We start from the raw sequence: 22,501 nt of genomic DNA on the forward strand, positions 1-22,501 counted from the left end.
TCATCAGAGTATTGCTACAGGCATAATCTGCACTATTTGTATAAGTATCCACCACCTCGTATTATCCTTCTGTAGTTTATAGACGCCCAGCCGCCCCTGTAACACTTCTATATTCTAGTACACAGTTGAGTAATACCTCTCACCGTGAGATTATTGCTACAGGCATAATCTGCACAATTCGTACAACTTGTATAAGCATCCACTATTTTCCTCTATCTGTCTTTAGTGTATAGACGCCCGGCCGCCCTTGTAACACACACCTATACACTTATTCATAGTAAAGTAATATTCATCACTGTTTTATCATTGTTACAGACATAATTAGTAATCCCTTATTCCTTTTTTTTTTTTTTTTTTTTTTATCCCCTTACAACAGATTTATTACTTTATTTGCATGTGTACAGATGTTGGCTGCCCCTGTAACACAGGTGTATAGCTCCCCAGCTGCCCTTGTAACACGGCTACATATTTATTTATTATTTATTCATTGTTAATTCAACATTAGACTTACGACCTTATTTGCATGTGTACAAACGCCCGGCTGCCTTTGTAACACGTGCACATAGATGCCTGGCTGCCCCGGTAACACATGTGTATATACGCCTGGCCGCCCTTGTAACACGGCTGTAGATTTATTCATTGTCAACTCAACATTAGACTTACGACCCTATTTGCATGTGTACAAACGCCCGGCCGCCTTTATAACACATTCATATAGACACCCGGCCGACCATGTAACACACCTGTATATTAATTCAATGTCAACCTTATGTTTGTATATTTATTTATTTATTATTGTTAATTTAACCACTGCCATCTGTGCCCTGTACCCCTGTGTCAAATTCCTTCAGGACTTCATTGTATATAGCACTGACGTTAATAATCCATTTTGCGAGTGCACGGTCGTCTTGGCCGTCCTCATAATACATCTGTCACTTCCCTTATCATTGTGTATTTAGTATCTGCCCACACTCCTCCCCTTGCTCCTCCTCCTCACCATTTATAAGCCAGCTTGAGGAGTGTGGGCGTAGGTCTGACGAAGGAGCCGCACATGCTCCGAAACGCGTTACCACCCCCTTCTCTACACTGACACCATCAACCTTGTGTGTCCCGCAGTGAATACAGGCTTCCCTGCTGCCTCCTCTTTACAACATGCATGAGAATGCTTTACAGCTGCTGGACGGCTCTACACTTCTCTCTACCACCGTGCTGAGGATGGACACATGCCACAGTTGAGGACTCCTGATTTTATCATGTCTTTTAACACTCAACAATCTTGTAAGTGCTTTTAACCCTTTGTGCACTCTATTAAATTTTACATACTGCACTTAGAGGCGCCTTTCTTTTCCTTTTTTATATCTTCAGAGTTGCTTCTCCTCTAACCAAAGTGCTGCCAGAAGTGCCATCTCATCACTATCATCCCTCTGACCAGCTACCCACCTCCACCAGAGCGCCCTTATCACCTCTCTGGGGCTGAAAGAAGCTTATGGTGTATGTGCTCCTGGAGTGGCTCGGCCTTTTGGCTAAGATCAAGTGAAGTATCTGTTCTTATCAGTTGCCAGAGGAGAAGCTATGCTACTCCCAAGGGTGTGGAGGGCAGATGCAAATCCAGTGGTGTCATTGCACCTGGAAGGGCGGAAGTGACCGGTGTCTGGGCGCCCTTAGAGACGTCAGCATGGTTTAGTCTGAGCCGTCCGGAAGGGTACTCCTGGTGAGGATGGGTGCTGCATCGGGTCTGGCCAGAGGGTCGGGTTGGGGTTGTTCTAGCTGGATTGGGGTTGTTCTAGCTCCGGTCAGTTTTTCAGGAGAGAACACTGGCTCCCCTTTCCCACCGGGGGAGTGGTTAGTATTTCCCGAATGTAATTAAGTAGAAGTGATGGGAGCGACGGTTGAGCCTGACGGCAAGGGCTCTCCCTAAGCTCTAAGAACTTCATGCCTTCCTGCCTGGGGTGGGGGCTGCACTGGTCTGGGTTGTTGGTCAGAGTTGGGATGAAAAGCCTTTGGTGAATGTGCCCCTGAAGTGGCAGTTGAGGGGTGCCATGCAATCATTGTGAGTGAGGGTCACTTTGATTTATGGCACCATGGTCACTTCACCATACACACGTTTTTCACACCTGCCTCTAGGGCCCAGCCTTTTGGCTGGGACCAGGGGAAATTTTTATTCCTGGCCAAAGGGCCTGGCCATTGTATTGCACAATGGTCACTCTTTCACTTCTCCCACTTCCTTCTCCCCACTTTCCTATTCATTTTGAACCCCGTGTTTGTCACTTTTTTGTATGTTTTTGTTTGTCGTGTACACGGTTTGTCACTGTGTGATGAGTAGGGTGTGGGTCCCCGGGCCTACCCTGAAAGTCTTGGGAGGGGGAGGACATAGGCCTTTTGGCTTGGTTCGCCCTCTCTCATGGGGTCTCCCTTCGGGGGAGTCCCACCGAGTACTTGTTTCGGCAGACCCTCCAGAGAAAGGGGTCCGTCTGGTTTCGGCCAGATGGACCTAGTGAAGTACCTCAGTCCCCGTCAGGAGTCTAACGCCCCAGGGAATCAGGGTAAGGTCCTACCTAGAGAGGACGAGTGTAACACCCATTGCACGTTTTGTGTATCACTCTTTATGTGTGTGCACTTATTTTTGGCACCAGGTGGAGTTTTTGGGTGTGTTTCACACGCCACTGGCTTTTCAAAAAAAGAAAAAGGCAGTCCAGGGGTGCCGTAGTCTCACGGTGATGCGTATCACTTGAGTTATGGCACCTAAGGTTGCTGCACTTCGCACACTTTTCTGCATCTTCCTCTAGGGCCGAACCTTTTGGCTAGGACCAGAGGAATTTTTCATTCCTGGCCGAAAGGCTGCCCATTGTATTATACAATGGCACTTTCACTTCCTCTACTTCCTTCCCCCACTCTATTTATTTATAGCCTGTATGTCACTTGTTTATCTTTTTATTTGTTGTACACATTTTGCACTTGACTGGTAGGGTGCAGGTCCTCGGGCCTGCCCTGAATATCTTGGGAGGGGGTGGACAGGGCCTTCTGGCTTAGTTTGCCCTCTTCTCCCACTTCCTTCTCCCCACTTTCCTATTCATTTTGAACCCCGTGTTTGTCACTTTTTTGTATGTTTTTGTTTGTGTACACGGTTTGTCACTGTGTGATGAGTAGGGTGTGGGTCCCCGGGCCTACCCTGAAAGTCTTGGGAGGGGGAGGACATAGGCCTTTTGGTTTGGTTCGCCCTCTCTCATGGGGTCTCCCTTCGGGGGAGCCCCACCTAGTACTTGGGTGGGTCTGTTTCAGCAGACCTTCCAAAGAATGGGGTCCATCTGGTTTCGGCCAGATGGACCATGTGAAGTACCTCAGTCCCCGTTTGGAGCCTAACACACTGGGGAATCAGGGTCAAGGTCCTTCTCCTTTGGAGGACTATGTGTACACCTGTTGCATGTTTTGTGTATCACTCTTTACGTGTGTGCACTTTTTTATTGCACCGGGTGGAGTTTTTGGAGTGTGTTCACACACCACGGGCTTTAAAAAAAAAATAAAAATGGATCTCCGCAATGCAAGTTTGGTTTCGGTTGCTACTGGAAATATAGGAATGTTGATGAACCTTTACAATCAATTTAACAGTGACTATAGCATTTATGGCGTGTTAGTGAAGCATTTACAAAGTGTTAGCTGGGCAATGAGGGAAAGGCAGTGGAATTTCCTGTATTGCATGCACTGGGAAATAACAGAGAACAGGACAGAGCAGCTCCAGCTACTTCCTGTATAGAACAGCTGTGTGCAGGCAAAAGCATCAAGACAGGCAGCATTACTGACAGTGACGGGTAGGAACAGAGGCATTGAGCATTATTGCCAGTGGCATAGCTTTTTGTTTTGCAAAAAGACCAACCTGGACCAAGCCAAATGTCAAAGAGATCAAAGTATACAAATCCATCTTGCAGAGAATTTACAAAAATGTCTGCTATCACACCGCAATCTAACCATGCCTCAAAGCAGATTGTTTCCTCTACATCAGTTGTCATTGTGGTTTGCCACTGTGCAGCATATGTATTGAGTAAACATAGCTGCAGCAATGTACATATGTCACTATAACTTCCTCTAGCCTTACCCACTATGTACAAAATGACAATGTTTTGGCAGAAAATACACCCTAGAGAACCATGTTCAATCAACATTTATGTAGACCTACCTTAACAATGTCAAGCTCAGATGCCAAGTGTGCTTGTTCAATGTCAACAGCTTCATTATTTCCTTTTGTTAAATACGAGTCAGAGAGTTTCCTGTCACTGGAAAAAAAAAAATATATCAAATACTTCTACTAATCATAAGGAGACTTAAAACCACTGTCCAGACCAATTTAAAATCCTTGCATGTAAACTGAACCTGTGCTTTGCCCTTGCAGGCCAAAGCAGAAAATTCACGTTACTATGTGTTTATGGGGATTGGCATCAGTTTGACATCAGTTGAGATACTTTTGAGATTATTCAGAAGCATTTGATCTACAGTTGACCTTCCTTTGATCTGCATTTGATAAGTGGGTTTCACATTGCCACAGACTTGTATGGGAATACAAAACATTAAGCGAACGAAGGCCCATCGACATTAATGAAGTATCTAATACTCGTGCTCCCATTGCTTCCTCACCACCAGGAGCAATGAGGAGAAGCCATTTAAGCCCTGAGACAATCCCTACTGAAGCTTATAGAGGCTGAAGACTCTCTCCCTACCCCCATGTGACAGCAATGGGCCATTCACCAATGCTGTCATGTGCAAAAAAAGGAAAGTCACATTTCCCTCAACATCCTTAAGTATTTACTTGGTCCTGACAGTGAAACAAAGCTGCTGGGTAGCTAAGCAAAGGGGAATATATGCATAAGGGGTGTTGGGCATTAAAGTGAATAAATGGAGGAAAGAGTACAGGGATGACCTCATAAGTGAGCTGTCGCTCCTCCCCTGTCCAATCTGCTGGCAGGGGATGTTGAGGGCACCAAGGAAACAGAGCTTTGGAGCTAGTGTTTCCTTTGATCATGCAATAGAAGGGTGAGTACTTCCACTTAGACTGCAGAGGGGTAAGTGACAAAGTGCACACAGAAAACAGTAAGGCCTTATGCACACAGGGTGACGTAAACGCCACTTTTAAATGTGTTTGATTTTTTTTTTCTGCCTCTAATGCCCCTCTATGTTAGCCAATGTGTCCTTGCACACATGGGTGTTTAGAAGCAGAAACGAAAACACAGAGCAAGAGTGTTCAGGATAGGAGTATTTTTGAAAAAAAAAAAAACACCAGAAATGCCTAAATATTGTGCAAACGCACTTATTCGCATTTAGCGCTTGAGCGTTTATTCATTCCAATGGCCAGAATATATTAACATTCTGGCCAATAGAATGAATGATCATCCAAGCGTGTGATGCGCCTAAACGTGTTTGCAAAATATGGCTTTAGGCACATTTTTAACGCTGCTTTTATCTCCCCTGGACATAGGCATCCAGGGGAGGAAAAAAACGTCCTGTGTGCATGAGGCCTAAAATAAGACATATATTTGGGGCATAAAAATTAGCTCACAAACAGGATTTTTGCTTGGAGCTTTGTTTTAAAGGAGTTTTAAAGGTAAAAGGTTTTTTTATCTTAAAGTGGTTGTAAACCCTTACAGACCACTTTTCACTACAGGTAAGCCTATAATAAGGCTTACCTGTTGCTACCCTGGATATCTCCTAAACCTGCACGGTTTAGGAGATATCCCCTGTATCAGCATGTGCCGACATAATCGGCACATGCGCACTGAAGCAACGGCTCATTTTGTGCCCTTGCTTCAGCTGGTTTGCCATTACCGGCGGCTCCCGCATGCATTCGCAGAAGTGACATCATCACGGCTCCGGCCAATCACAGTGCCGGAGCCCACGATACCCGGAAATAACTCCGGGAGAGATGTCCCCGCCAGAGCAGTGTTCCGGGAACGCTGCAGGGGCTTTGATCTAAGGTAAGTATTTCATAATGAGCTAGTATGCTATCTATACTAGCTCATTATGCCTTTGCCTTTCAGGTTTTTGTTTTTTTTTTGTACGGTGGGTTTACAACCACTTTAATGCATTCTATGCATTAAGACAACAAGCCTTCTGTGTGTAGCACCCCCAAATACTTACCTGAGTCCCATTTCTGTCCAGCGATTTCCAGGAGTCCCTTGGCTGTCTCTCCCTCCTGATTGGCTTAGACACAGCAGCGGTGCAATTGGCTCCCACGGCTGTCAATCAGAGTCAGTTAGCCAATCAGGAGAGAGGGGGTGGGCCAAACAGGTGCTCTCATAGCAAGCTGCTTGCTGTGGGGGCACTCGACAGGAGGGAGGGGTCAGGAGTAGCAAAGAGGGACCCGAGAAGAAGAGGATCTGGGCTGCCCTGAGCAAAACCACTGCACAGAGCAGGTAAGTATATCATGTTTGTTTTTTTTTTAAAAACGAGACTTCACAATCACTTTAGGCTTTCATTAGCAGCAGTGCAATGCTTAGCGAGTCTGATTACCTTAAGTTATCATTTTTCTTCTCTTCTGTTGATATCACATTGTGGGAATTTTCTAAGAATTTTGCAAGTATCTGGACAGAATTGGTGACAACATAGCGCAGCATCTCCTGGAAAATGCAGTCCGCGAGTTTTAGAAATCGATCAAACCTCTCCTGCAAGTTTCTCCAATCAGAGAGCTGGGTGTAGTTTGGTTTCACAGTGGAGTCAGATAAGAAAAGGTCTTTCAGCCCTGCAGATTCCGCCATCTGAAAAATGAACAATACAGGCTTTCGGATTTGTTGGCAGAGAGGTGTAAACACAGTATTTATCTCACAAAATAATGTAGCAGCAACAGGGATACTCATTCAGGGGAATTCAAAATAGCACCAGCTACTACTTGTGCCTATTTCAGGCAAGAACTTGCACATGTGTCTATAACATTACCTACACATGCGGCAAAATCAGGCAGTTCTTACTACCAAAGCTTTAAGAATTTGTTGCTATGGTAGTGACAAATTCTTAAAGAGTTACTGCCAGTTCTCAGTTTGCCATTAAAAGTGTTTTGTTATATCTGTTTGATAAGTAAAAAAAAAAAAACCTGTTGATGCTGCCAGAAATCTTGTGAGGTTATAACTTCTTGTGCTTTTGGCCTGTGCAGACTCTCATTAATGACATTGTTGTCTGTATCTTTTGACACAGAGAGCTGAGTAAGGCCGGCCATACATGGATCGAAATTCGGTTGCTTCAGCAGTGACCAGACGGATTTTGATCCATGTATGGGCTGGCTTGTAGCCTGCTGTGTGTATTTAGTTAGCACCAGCTGCCCAGGTTGGGAAGGAAGGGGTTAATGCTTGTGCCACCTTTTCTTGTGTGTTTGTGGATTTTACTATGGGGTTCAGCCTCCCTCCTGTGTGATATAAAGTGAAAAGACCTGGATCCTGGAGGGGGGGAGGGAAACCTAGAATGGGCTCGTATGCACACACGGGAGCTGAGAGTTATGCCTTAAAAAGCTTGATAGTCAGCTTGGAACTCAATCCATCCCCTTTGCTCAAGTTATTTCCAGTTTGGACAGTTCCCAAATATGCTATACAATCAACCAAGTAACCTGGGGCAGCCACAGTTGGGTTTAAGTAGGGAAAGGACATTACTGCAAATTGTACATGTTCTGCCAAAAGTTAAGTTGTTTCTACTGCTCAAAGCTTGGTCTGAAGCTACTCAAGGAGTACATGTGATGTCCTGGTGTCTCTCTAAGGAACCAGGGTCTGAAATGGCACATTGGGTTCTGTGACAACAAAAGGTTAACTTTCAAGAAAGTTGCTATGGGTAACCAGAAAGAATAACAGCAACCAGTCATTGGCTTTGGTACCTTACTAGGTGACAGGTCCCTCCAGTAGTGAGGGGTTTCGATGTTCACCTCCCTCCCTAGCTGTTTGTCTCTGTTGGTCACCGGTAGCAGGTTACCGTTCCGGAGATCTAATACCTGGTCACTTGGTACGGAAAGAGAAGAGTCAAGTGAAGCACCCATTAGGTCTATGCTATATGCTCTGTGGGACCCCATTCTGTTACTGGGAGTGAGGTAACAGAGGCACGCTGACTGGTACAGTGGGCATGGGCTGTGTCCCTCCTAAAGCAACACATACACCTGTTCAAGTGTGTAGGACAAGGGACAACATCTTCAGCAGGAACTCTGCATACGACACTATACACAAGTGTTCTACACTAATCTCTGAGTTGGGAGAACTGTTTTAATGTTTGACTTTCACTGCCTGGTCCTGGGCAATAGTGAGCATGCCTTCGGGCAAGGTGTTACCTCTGTGCTAGGGCAAGTGACCTCGTTCTTCGCCTGGCGTAGCCGAAAGAACCCACCCCTAAAGTTGGCCTCCTATGTAACCTACACTTGGTCACCAACGAGTTAATGGGGAACATAGAGGAAGTGTCACCGGCTGCCCCTACAGGCTGGTTGTACAGAAGTCGATATACTGATCCACTTCTGTACAACCATTCTGTCAGGTTTTCCCAATTGATCAGTCAGGCCGTCATCACATGTATGAATACAGACTGTACTGCATTGATAAAATTCCGGTCACTGCATGGACACCCAGAAAACAATTGTTTTCTGTGTGTCCCATTTACATTGCAATGCAGGCCCAAGCTGCAGTGCAGTGAGATGCAATAAAATGCAGACATGCTGCATTTTATAGCTGCAGACTGTACAAAATTGCTTGTACTTTTGTACACTTCAAATAAAGTTAAGTGAGGAAAAGAAAAAGGGAGCCGTGTATGCACACCACACCACCCCCTACCACAGCCACAAATGGACAGGTTCTAGAGAGGAAACTGCATCGGTTTACATCTGGCAGTTGTAAGTTATGTGTGAACAACCCTCAAGAGTCTTGAAAAATCACTTGCTGAATTAGGGGCATGAGGTAATAAGAAACAGAGATGTCACCAATACATTTTGGATGTGTATGCCCTTATATTCACAAGAATGGTTTAGAGATAAGATCTAACCTCCAAAAAAGTTTGGTTGATGGCAGAAATGGCTTTCCCCCGAAGTGTCTGAAGCCTGGCCAGAGCTGTGTCACATTGTCTAGTCTGAATGTCACAGAACTCTTTCAAACAATAACTGCGGGAGTCATCCACCTGTAGGATCAGAATATACGGTACATCAATTAACTCTTATAAACTGAATGTAAGAAAAGGTTCCAAAATGTTTTGCATATGACTGCCTGCTCTATTTCACAGCATATTTCTGCACTGTTCAGCAGCATTCATCCTAAAGGCTTGCAATATTCTGGACGGGATGAGTCTGACTCTTACCCAAGCAAGTCTAAGAGCCAATCTTAAATCTTTAAAGAGACATGTATACTTTAAAAAAAGACTGCAGGAGCAGCTTTTTTACCTTAATAAGCAGAATGGGTATGTCTCTGCCATTGGTATCTTGCCGGATATCCACAACACCCTCACACAATGACTGGAGGTATAGCAGGCAGTGCTGGGACAACTCATCAACTGTAAACAGCTGCTGAAGAAGTATTTCCCTGTAATGGAAGACCACAGCATAGTTATTTCGAAGAAAGCGTAATGTCCAATACCTGATAGCTAAAAATTACAGAAAGTCTGGACAATCATCAAAGATTCTCAAGCAGGTGTTACTCATAACCCACTGGAGCTTGACATGTTAACATACTTACCAACTTCCTGAGATGAGAACGAGTGACACCTTTCCACAGCAAGTCAGTTATTTAGGGCTGCGGTCCCAAGTTGTGTCATTGACCCTTCAGCCTATTAAAATCCATCCCTACCATAACAGGGCTAAATAACGGTGTTTGCCCCTAGGCTGAAGGTTTCCAGTACTCCCCTGTGTCTACACCAATTATAGAGGAAGGATACAGGAGTTAGCCACTGCCTTTTTTTTCAAATAGCAGAGTTTGTGGATACTTCTTTTAGCCATGCCCCTATGCTGTTTAGGCCCTGTCGCTTGTACTGTTAAGCCATGTCTATTTTGTATATGACAGCTATTGGGAAGTTAGGTGTTGGGATAGGTGTTGGTGTCTATTGAGACGCTGAATAGCTGCTATATTCGTTGCACCTTCCTAATTCTTTCCTACCTTAATATGCCATAGCAACAGGTAAAAAACATTGAGGCACATTGCAAAGGAGTAGAAAGCCTTAACATGACACTTCCAATATACATTACAACCTTCATAAATAGCTTTTATAAATTGCCCACTTTTTTCATAGCATCATATATATGTGTGCTTTCAACTATAGTTTGACTTTTTCTGAGGCATATATAAACTTAAAGTGATCCTTTGTTGATGACAAAATGAGCAAAATATGTTGTTATCAAGGCATAGAGTAGTAACAATATTATCCGAATAGCTAAGTTTAAGTCTAGCAGCAATCTTGATATCCAATAGTGCCAAATGACCACCATTTGACATTTTGGGGGAGAATTACTAAGTAGTTTGCAAAATCTGGTGCAGCTGTGCATAGAAACCAGCTTCCAGGTTTTATTGTCAAACCTTAATTGAACATGCTGAAGTTAAAAGCAGATTGGCTACCATGCACAGCTGCACCAGGTTCTGAGTACTCTGGTTTTACTAAATCTCCCCCTTTGTGTTATAATATGATGATATGTGTCAAATACAAACCTGCTGTTGTCTGTCTTTGATCGATGGACATTCATTTTCCAAATTGTAAATGCTTTCCAAAGTCTTTGGGAAAAACAGAATAATGAGAACATCAATATATATTGAAAATATTAGTAACAACAGTATAAATGTATGATTTTAATGCATTTTGAGCAGAATATGTGTTGTCTCCGTTCACACATTAAAGATCAACTATATATATATTGAAAATATTAGTAACAACAGTATAAATGTATGATTTTAATGCATTTTGAGCAGAATATGTGTTGTCTCCGTTCACACATTAAAGATCAACTATATCCAAAACATTTTTTTTTGTTTTGGACAGAGTGGAGAATGGGCTAGAAGCTCAGTTAAGTGTCTTCACCCTTTACGTCTTTAGTCATAGCTGATAGGATTTGTTAATAAAGTGTCATATTTAGAAACTTGCTCAGAGCAGTATATGTTACAGAAAAAAGATGTTGAGCATTTAAATCTTTTCTTCATACTTTACGTGTTAGAAACCTGTGACATAAAAGCTACTTATATATTATAGTATATGTAGCGGAGTATTTTCTAAACAATGTATAAAAAATCTTTACTGTTACATAAAGTATTGGAGAGTTAAAAAATTATAACAATACCTTTAGAAAATCAATCACTTTGAAAGATGCACAAAGGTTTGACCACCTTCTTACCTGAACTGGGCGAACACTTGCATATTCCTAATTGCGTAGTATTTCTGTTGCTCATGTAACCATTCCGTAACAGGTACAGTCTCCATTATCTCTGCTCCATTCTCCTTGTATATCTAAAGAATGACACAAAAAAGTGCAAATAAAAGAGACTGCCAGCCAAGAGACAAATCAACAATAGCTTCAAATACTTAACTTTGCTGTCTGGGACTCCCCTCCTCATTGGCTGAGACAGCAGCACAGCGCCACTGGCTCCCGCTGCTGTCAATCAAAGTCATTGAGCCAATGGCTCTGTGTCTGAATATACACAGGGAGCTGCGGCTCACCTCGAGTGCCCCATAGCAAGCTACTTGCTATTGGGGCACTCAGAGGAGCCAGGAGCTTTGAAGAGGGACCCGAGAAGAGGAGGATTGGGGCTGCTCTGTGCAAAACCACTGAACAGAGCAGGTAAGCATGTCATGTTTGTTTTTTTAAGGCAAAAAAAATTAGACTTTAATATTACTTTAAACTTATGATCTAGTTGTACTCCCTCTAGTATGTATAATGCACGCATGTTTTTAGCCTCCAAGTGCATAACTTTACATTCATCCACATTAACCTCATTTGCCACATAGATGCCCAATTAAACAGTGCAATGAGGTAGGCTTATAAGTTGGAGACATCCTGTAAGGACGTTATTCCACTGCATAGTTTAGTGTCATCTGCAAACACTGAAATGGTACTTTTAATCCCAGACCCTAGATCATTTTTAAATATTTTAAAAAGTAAGGGTTCCAACGCTGAACCTTGGGGTACATCACTAATAATCTTAGATAATTCAGAGTATGATTCATTAAAGTGTTAATAAACCCTCCTTTTTTACATTAAAATAACAAACATGTTATACTTTCCTGCTCTGTGCAATGGTTTTAACACAGTGCAGCCTGGATCCTCTTCTTCTCGAGGTCCCACGCCGGTGCTCCTGGCGCTCCAGAGAAGCATCTATGTCTGTCCAATCACAAAAGCCAATCAGGAGTGTGAGTCCCCAGGGAGCCAAGGTTCTCGTGGACAATGCTGGATCGAGAGGGGTCTCAGGTAAGTATTAGGGGGGCTGTATTATGCCTTGTACACACGATCGGACTTTCCGACAACAAAACCGTGGAGTTTTGATCGAAGGGTGTTGGCTCCAACTTGTCTTGCATACACACGTCACACAAATGTTGGCCAACAATTATGAACGAAGTGACGTACAAGACATACGGCGAGCCGATGTGATATCTCCATCATGAACGCTAGTTTAACAAGACCGAGCGCTTCCGGCTCGTCCTTGATTCCAAGTATGCGTGTTTGTACTTCGGACTTTTGTCCGACGGACATGTGTACACACGATCGGAAAGTCCGACAACACACATTTGTTGGCAGAAAATTTGAGAACATGCTAGCCAACATTTGTTGGCGGAAAGTCGGACAACAATTTTCCGATGGAGCATGCACACGGTCGGATTTTCCGCCAACAGCCTGACATCCAACATTTCCCGTCGGAAAATCCAATCGTGTGTATGTGGAATTACTCTCTAAATATGGTCTTTTAGCCAGTTTTCTATCCATTTACAAACTGATCTTTTCAAGCCTGTAGACTGTACCTTACACATTAGCCGTGTCTGGGGAACTGTGTCAAATGATTTTGCAAAATCCAAGTATACCACGTCCACAGCCACCCCTCTGTCCAAGGTATTCCTTACCTCCTCATAAAAAGAAATCAGATTTGAACTTCTGTCTTTCATGAATCCATGCTGTCTATTGCTTACAGCGGAGTTCCACCCCAAAAGTGGAACTTCCGCTTTAAGGACTCCTGACCCCCTGACATCCCACATTTGGCATGTCATTTTTTTTGGAGGGGAGCGGGTACCTAGTTTTGACAGGTACCCAGCTCCCACTTACGCTCAGGCCGCCTAGGTGGCTTCAACGGAAGTTCTCCTCTCCCCCCTACCTCCCTGCAATCTTCTGGGACACGTCACATGTCTCAGAAGATTGCCCGGCCATTCAGGATGCGCAGCGTGACTCGCACATGCGCAGTGCGCACCCGGCTATGAAGCCGCAAGCTGTCACAGCCAGGTGCCCACACTAGTGATGCCGACACCGGGGAAAGGCGGGGGAGAGAACAGAGGCTTCGGGAGGCCGCATCGCTGGATCGTGGGACAGGTGAGTGTGTGTTTATTAAAACTTATTAAACTTTTAATAAACACAGAAACGGCTGGAACTCCGCTTTGAAATATTTTTTTCTAGCAAGAACTCATCTATGTGCCCTTTTATCAAACTTTCCAGTATCTTCCCAACTTTAGAAGTTAAAATAACAGGTCTATAGTTTTTTGGTAAAGGCTTTGGTTCCTTTTTAAAGTTAGGCGCCACATTGGCCCTACGACAATCTAGTGGTACTATGCCTGTTTACAGCTAACATTAAATGAAATCATGTTATGGTCACTGCTGCCCAGATCTTCTTTTATATGAACATTAGTAATAAGCTCTGCATGGTTTTAGATTACCAGATCAAGCAGAGCATCGTTTATGAACTGTACCATAAAATTGTCTTGTAACAGGTTTATAAATGTTTGCCCTTTAACTGATCCAGCAGTGCCATTACTCTAGTCAATTTCAGGGTAGTTAAAAATCCCCCATTATCATCACTGTCCCAGTGAATTTAATGAACGCTCAAGTGCTACATGCACCTAGCATTAATGCGCGCTCAGATTTTTGGTTTACACACACACTAGGCAATTATTCTGCGCAAACGCTGCTCTCCTGAATGCGATTTTGGTGCATTCAGATTTCTGCCTCTAAACACCTGTAAACGCTTATGTGTGCATGGTAAATATAGAGGGGTCTTTAGGAGCAGAAACAAAAAACATCAAACGCCTGTAAAGCGGTGTGTGCAGTGTGCATGAGGCCTAGAAACAATTCATCACATACTCTCTTGGTCTTGTCTATAAAACATTAGTATGTAAAAGAGAGATATACAACACATATAAGTGGTATACTATCAGTGGAGGATCAGTAAATGGAACTGAGTTGTGGAGAGTAGGAGATGAGTCCTGACAATTCATCTTGTTATATAACAGATCTAAATAGGCCTGTCAGCCTGATATTATCATTGTGGAGTGGAGAGCACAATTTGGGTGATATGTGCAGATGAGGTTGGTGATGTAGCTGGGGGCAGCAATGACACCAGCAATGTCAGAGTGATGTCAGAACTTCTGCATGGTTGTTTCTGGTCAGTAACTCAAAAAGTACTGAAGCATAATAGCCAGGGTAGCAACATTTTTAGAAGAGGATCATAATACCAGTCTCCATATTTTCTCATTACAGGAGTCCTCTAATCATCAGCCCCAGATATCTGGAGTGGTAATTACCAGCACCTCCAGTTTGTGCCTGCTATACTGATCACCTTGGTTAAATGTGGGTGTATCGATATACCTGACCTATGGTTCCGCTTTCTCGAGGTCTTCATCCTGGGCGGTCCTGGGATTGGCCCTGGTGGCATTGCCCCTGGATAGAGGTTTGATGGAGGCTTCACAAGCCCCCCCTCCTCCGATGGTGGGGCCGGCGGGGTCCCCTGTGGACGCTTCCTGGTGAGACACCCTGAAGTGCTAGAGTTGGCCTTCAGCATGGGTCTAGTGTTTTATGCAGTCAGAGTGCCTGCCCATGGAAACCCCTTGGGTCAAATAGGGGATGACCCCATCAGCTACGATGTTTTCCCCTTTTCCCTAGTTTTCATTTCCTTCCCTTTCATGTCCGTTGTTTTTGTAGTTCTATATGCCGATGCATTTACCTCTGTTACCTTATTCGCAAACCCTCATAAGTAGGACATTGTTGGCTATGACGTGTTCTCTGTTTCACAAATAAAGATTACATTTAAAAAAATGTGGGTGTATCTACATTCTGCCCCACCCCACCCTAAATTGAGAATATTGTTTTGGGCGATATTGTTTTTCACATATTTATTTTTTTCAAATAGTACTCACAGGAAAAATTATACTTTCTCTATGCCTAAAGGGAAACTACCAATATCTGTACACAATTGCTACCATATGTGAGAGTGTATGATGGTAATATTTGGAGACACACAGGCAGATGGTTTATAAATGGCAGTCGGATTTAGTTAAACAAACAGAACAGAGACACATTTGGACTTACTCATTAAGGCAGAGAACAATGTGAAAATGTAAATTAATCCAAAGCAACCACTCAGGATTCATGTTTCACTGGACTATAACTATACGGCTAGATTCACACTTCCAGGTTGGTATAATAACTTCCATTGAGATGTCTTTCATTTTGTATGGCATCCAATGCACTAAGGCAAAACGCCTGTGTGTAGTGCACCACATTGCACATATCACACAGTAATGCAAATCCTATTTCTTGTATGGCTAGTTTTTATAACATTACTGACTCAGGCGACAAGTTCACATAGTTTTTGCGAAAAACTTTGAGAACCTGTCACTATGGCAGCGACACATTCTTCAAGAATTACCATCGGTTTGTAGACTAAGAAACTGGTGGTGATTAAGACCAGGTCTGAGCTGGTTTACAGATGTTTGCCATTACTCAAAGTAGGGCATGTCTGTGCTGAGAGGCTGTCATGTATGTGACATCTTCCTGGGCAGGGCTTTATCCTTGTCCCAAATAAGCTATCACCAGGGAGATTTCCTGGCCAAAACCTAAATGTGACCAAAATGGCCAGAGATACAGGTGATGGCATTTCCTAAATATGGTAAAGCCCATAATTGGAAAATGAATTTTGTCACTGTATGGAAGGAGCCTGATGGACTAGCTTCCATGAGATCCGCTTTATTTCTGCTTGACAGTGCACAGCAGTGGGCAGATTTGGAAGTTGCTATTGGACTGAATAGCGGCTACAGATCCACCCACTGCTCTGTGCTGTCAATAAACAGCCAAGTGGACTTTATGGGGAACTAGTTTCTCGGTTCCTCATCAGGTTCCACCCACGTGTACTATAAAGCTGCTTGGCCATACACCTGTCAGTGTGACAGGCACAGTGGCTGGGGGGAGAGAGGGAGTGCATTAAAGAAGTGTCTAGTATAAACCCTCGGAGGCAACTTTAGTACCCGGCACCGACAGATCCATGTACCTGTCTGCCACGGCTACAGTAATTTGTATCTATACAGCAGCTAACATACATAGGATGATATATAGTCCATTTGAATCAAGTTCCAAAGTAATGTAGCACTTACTGATTGTGGATTCAAAGTATATGATGAGTGATATTTACAGCTATCCAGTGAAGGTTGTGCCATTAAAGCTTTGGAGCTCACTTGTATAAATACTGGGCAGTACAATAGAAGTTACAAATGGAATTGCACACAGCAGCCACAAACTTCCTCTTCTCGGGTCCCCTGCTGACACTCCTGGCTCCTCCACTTCTCGGTATGCCACCATAGGAAGCTGCTTCCTATGGTGGCACACCTGTGGGCTTGATCCCAAGCTGCACTGCCTGCGTTCATAGACACAGACAGCATGGCTCGGCCCCACTGCCTCATCTGAGGATTTGACTGACAGCAGCGTGAGCCAATGGCTCCCGCTGCCTTAGCAAAGCATGTGAGCTCAAGGAGAGGCACTAAAGACAGGCACAGCGCTTGAACACTGGATCAATTGAGGACTTAGATAAGTATGGGGGGGGGGGGGGGGCGATACTGTTAACCAAACATTTTTTACCTTAATGCACATTAAGGTAAGAAAAAATAGGCTTTAGAACCATCCTAACTCTGATAGGGAAGGTGGATTCTTCCACCTGGCTGTGCTGTCTGGCAGAGGTGTATAAATGACAAACGTGGCTGGACTGGGTTACAAAGTTCACAAAAGTGTATTTTTACTATGTTTAGCTGTTTACCTAGAGTTCAGCTTTAAAAGCTAATTTTCAAACACTCTTGGTCAACAGAAAGGCTACCTGATCTGGGGCCTGTTGTATCTCATATGCGGCCTATAGACATTAGATGTGGTCAGTTGTGCAAGCACAATCCAGCCACCATATGCTCTTCCTAACAAAAGATCTGTAAAACTGCTGGATTGGGGGCAAGTCTGCAAAAGGCTGAAAGCAGCAAACGTAATGTTTCTGGGAAATGGGATAAATATGTGCCCCATCTAATACACACAAGCATTAACTTCTCCAGCATACGTCTGTGAAAGGAAACAGAGCCACAGTTGGTGACTCCAGTGGGACAACCCTGATGCAGAGTTCATTTTGGTTTTTAGAAAAGTGTACCTTAGACATCCATGAGGCACTAACAGTCCAGTAAATGCCAAACTGTACAGCAGTAGAAGCTGGAACCACTTGGAGATCGTAGGGATCATATCGCATAGAGGGATCATCATGACACCTGGGCAGACAGTATATAAATTTTCCATTGTCTTCCTTTATTAGAGCTTGATCCTAAACAGGGAAACCATAGACATAAAACAATACATACCTAATACTTTAAACCCCACCCTCAATATGCCACCCCCTGCTGCCCCCATATTGCAGAAAAATAATTTTCACTATGCGTAAAAGTCCAGACAAGGTGATGCATAAAAAGGGGGGGGGGGGGTAAATGCTAATCAGTTTGTCTCATGACCTAGGAATTCTGTCATTATGTATAGCTTTAACGCTTAGTTCACCCGTCACATACTTAAGTTTAAAGCGCAACTGTAGTCAGCATTTTTCATTTTGTTTTGAATAGAGCAAGAAAGGGTTAGAGCCTCTGTTTCTGTATCCCTGTAATAGAGTGTGGTCCTCACTTCCTGTCAAGACAGGAAGTGATAGACAATCTCTCCAATGGGAATACATGAAAACAAAAACACATTTTCAATAAGAAAAGGATGGGTTAGGAATTCTAACCATGTTTTTATTGACGTTTGCGGCTTCCTGTCCCTGAAACACCCACATGCCATGTTTCTTGTATAGGTGTCAGAGAGGCAGTAAGTGTGGGAAAATATCCCCATTGAGGTCACATAAAGAAATATAAACAGGGAAAGTCTTCTGCACTCAATTAAAAGCAAAACTATAGAAAATGGATGAAGTTAGGCTTTAAATCTTCTTGGATGGCTGCAATTACGTTGGCCTGTACACTTGAGGGATTCGCTGAAGAGAACGACAGTTGCAGAGACAAATTTGTCAGATTTGAGAGGTCTCCTCCTCTGTTCTACTTGGCTCAACACAACCTTTAGATCATGGAGTCTGGGGAATGCTTGACGGGTGATGTCTGGAACCCATAACCAGTTAGGTATAGCAAAATTAGCGATATGGATATGATTTTTCCAAAGGTCAGGTGGAGTCAGGAAGGCACAGACTGACATAATCTTTGATGAAAACAATTTAAGAAGCGAGAACATTTGCTGTTAAAGTTTAACTTTACCTCAATGAGCCTCTTATATTTATCAGTGCTTGACAATCTGGTCACCCGCTGGACACTGGGAATCTGTGTTTTCCATCCAAGCCTGGCTCTCAGCCTGCGGATGTGCAATATGACGCTATCATCTGGAACTGGAGAGATGATGAGAACAAGTCACAAAAGGATACTACAGATACTGCATGATAGTATGTTACTTCTTCTAGGAGCATTTGTGGCTGAATACAGTATGTCAGTGTCTAAAATAAGAACTACCTGGGTTGCCTAAATGCAAACTGTAACCCATACCAAACTCTATTGTATGATTCATAACTGCTTGGGATACGCAGTGGGGAGAGCAGATGCCAGCACTCCTCTTCTTTATGCACATCCCCTATCCAAAAACTCAGAAGCAGAATGGAGTCTACAACTTATCGAATTCTCTCATCTGGGTTGGAGGTTTGGGAGGTTTCGGGCCTGCGGACCGTTCACAGCAGCCACTTGCAGCAGTGGGAGTCCTGCGCTACCCTGGAGTGGTTGACAAGCCTTTTTAGCTGGAAATCTGGTAAGCCTGCATTCCTTAAGGTGGTGGATTCACTTTGCTTTCTGACTTATGAAGATTCATCACAGGGTGTCGCAGCGTTATTATCGTGCTGAACAGTATTGCTATTGACTGTTTTTGGGCTCATTTACTTTTACTACCAGCACTAATGACTGTTCTGGGCTCATTTACCTTTAATACCTGCACTATTGACTTTTTTGCCATTTATTTACGTTTGTATTTATAGTATTCATTAATGTTATGGCATTTGTTGTATGATATACACATATATATGCACATTGCACTTTTGTATACACATTTATATGCACATTGTACTTTTGGTCTATTCACCTATTCACTTCAGGTTTTTTATATATTGTTGTTGTTTACTAGCGCAGCTCCTTTTATTCTATTGCCAACTACAAGTACCTATTTGCTGTGCTCAGTTTGCACATGCCCTGGCGTGGTAGCCAGGTACTATAGCATTGTATGTAAGTCCTGGGGGAAACCGAGTAATGGTAGGCCTGCTTGCCTTATGGGAAAGGGGACTGCTATAGGTGAAGAACACAGTAGCCTATTCCTGCTTGATTTCTTTCTATGTATAAATATGTGTCACTTGACGGTTTTCAGAGGCTGGAACTCTTGTTTTTTTTCTTTACTTTTATTTGCGTTTGGTGCACTGGGCAAGGCTCAGCAGTTCTTCCTTCCCACAATCTCTTTGTGCACCTGCATTACAGCCGGTCGGTCAGTCACCAGCCCTACACTTATCCCATCTAGGTCGTGGGCAGCGCTTCCTCCAGGCGGCATCTCCTCCTCCTGGTGCTTCACGACGGCTTCCGCTGCGTCTCCTCCCTCCTCCTCCTCGGCGGCCAATAGGATCACTTCTTCTCATGAGCAAGCGGGTGACGGATCTCAGGACTCTGTGACCGAGTCCACCCTTTTTTGAAGCCTATTAGAGCCTCTGGCTCTAATTATGTGCTTTTAAAAAAAAACAAAAAACCTCATTGGAATTTATGTGTCCGGTGCCCCGCATGTAGATTAGGGGGCGGCGCCCCTGCGTTCTGCATTACGGGCCGCTACTGCAGGGCATAGAAAGACAGAGTTATCACTCTTATACAGGACAGAATGTCTTTTTTTTAATATTCTGTGGGCCGAGAGAGAGAAATGTCACCTGCTGCTTTATATCTGCAGGGAAAACCGGAGGTGAGACCTTCCACCATATTTCTCACAGAAAAGAACAACACACTCCTGCACTAGAGTCAGCTGACTGCGTAGCATCACAGGTGCCTGGTCAAATCGTGGATAATCTCATAGATGCCTTGCTGCCCTGTAGGACTGGGGCCCTCCCGACAGTGCTGTGAGAATCATAAAGATGTCTACTCACAAACATAAGCACCTGACGAGCATGGTTTTAAATTATATTTGTGAGTAGACATCTTTATGATTTTATTCTTTTAATAAATCTGTTGGATAATGCGCTAGGCCAGTGTGCCCTCTTTTCTTTTTCTATTACCATAGTTCTCACCGCTGTTCCTGCACACCTTGGAGTTTTAGGTGTTTGTGCCTTCAAGTTGTTTTATTGACTCCTGCTTCATTCAGCATCACATGAATTTATTGAACTAAATGAACACAGCAGGTCTGCAGACCTGGTAACTCAGATGAAGGGATCTCAGAGAGCCTGAAGATATGTAAAATTGTTAGATGGTTTAACTTTCCTTCCAAAAACTAAACTTTAAGTTTAGAGGGGATTGTTGCTTTAATTAGATGCCAAAAGCAAGTTGGCTTCCCACACTTCAGCCTGTGCACTATGTGACTATAGAACAGTAAAAGACTAATAAACAACTGTGACTGTTCATTATACAGAGCATATGAGTCAATAGAATGAGACACTAATGTTACTTTCAGTGAAAAACAGATTGCCTTGTTCTGTGTTATAATAAACACCACAAAATAAAAAATGAATCTAGTGTGGTGGTTGATTCTTGGTGAATCCTTAATGTTTACCTGCGGCTTTGTCCTGACAGGTGTCACTCTGGAAACGGACAGGCTGTGTAGGAAGATCCCCTATAATTGTATTCGCCCCTTCAAAGCAGGTCTGAATGTCTTCCCTCTCTCTTCCTCCCGACTTTGAGGAGAACATTGTATCCTCTGGACTTACACCGCTCATCACTTCTTTTCTGTGTTTGCTGGAAGGAATAAGAGCACAAAGGTCATGGATCTAGCAAGACTAGTTTCCAAAAAGCAGTTGATTTATTCCATAATACACTCCAAGCTAGAAAATAACCTGCATGCCAATCATTAAAGTGAACCTGTGACTATAAACCACAGTAAAGCCTATCATAACAGTGTTATGGGGAAACTGTATATTTTCTATTTTCTTATTAATAATGTGACTCATTAATGAATTCTAAGCCTCCAAATATTGGTTAAGGAGGCCATATAAGGACATAAGCCTGGCTTTACCTTATACCAAAGGAATGCTATTGTTAACTGAGCAGGATGTGGCTGATCCCACTTTCTTCTCTACGATTGGCTATTTCCTTACATTCAAGATCTATATTACTACAGCCAAAACTGGTAAGACTGTAGTCTCGTATCCAGAGCTGCATCATGCATCATGCAAGGGTCTGATCTGATTATCTGGCCAAGCCTTTATGAGGGGACTCCGTGGCGAAAAAGTACTCTTGTCATATTTTCTTTATCTTTATCTGTATCTGTCATTATCTTTAATCTGTTACACTTACTGTATAAGTATTTGTGTGATCTCTCTTTTCACATATTGAATAAAAATCTTAAGAACGTAAACTATCACATGACCATGATACAATAGTATAGCCTGTCATAACAGTGTGAAAGTGGGCATGGCATAATTCTGATCTATAGCATCCCATATCTTTTTTTCAGTAAAGTTTCCAGGCATATAAACACTAATTATCACCACCCCTGTTTATTGCTTTATTATTCTCAAAGCACAAGTCATTTTGTAACATTCCAATAAAATTAAAGAAAAAAGTAGCCATTGAGTTGCGCTTTAATCAGCATATTGGCACTGTCTACTCCACATTGCACATCAGCAGCTGCATTGCAATGCAGCTGCTAGTTTGAACAGGCCATGATAGGCATAGATTCCTCCCTCTCTCTAAATAGATGTGGTTCTCATTCTTTTTTGTACACTCTTTTTTATTGATCTCAAACAGTTATACAATATTCCATATGTACATGGGACCAACACATATTGCAATCCAAAAAACATTGTACAACAAAGAGTATTAGTGAAAAACAAAAATTAAA

At 43.1% G+C, this 22,501-nt stretch overlaps 1 protein-coding gene across 1 annotated transcript in view; it reads right to left on the bottom strand.

Annotated features, from left to right (window-relative positions):
* Positions 1-22,501, bottom strand: part of DNAH14 (dynein axonemal heavy chain 14) — a 415,539-nt gene that overhangs the window by 346,468 nt on the left and 46,570 nt on the right. The window contains 9 exon segments of the mRNA XM_073628322.1: positions 4,172-4,268; positions 6,496-6,740; positions 8,986-9,117; positions 9,377-9,515; positions 10,632-10,694; positions 11,309-11,421; positions 17,565-17,732; positions 18,697-18,824; positions 21,215-21,396. Coding sequence (XP_073484423.1) covers positions 4,172-4,268; positions 6,496-6,740; positions 8,986-9,117; positions 9,377-9,515; positions 10,632-10,694; positions 11,309-11,421; positions 17,565-17,732; positions 18,697-18,824; positions 21,215-21,396 — 1,267 coding nt within the window.

The sequence above is a fragment of the Aquarana catesbeiana genome, linkage group LG04 (assembly GCF_042186555.1).
Source record: "Aquarana catesbeiana isolate 2022-GZ linkage group LG04, ASM4218655v1, whole genome shotgun sequence".
Classification (NCBI taxonomy): Eukaryota; Metazoa; Chordata; class Amphibia; order Anura; family Ranidae; genus Aquarana; species Aquarana catesbeiana.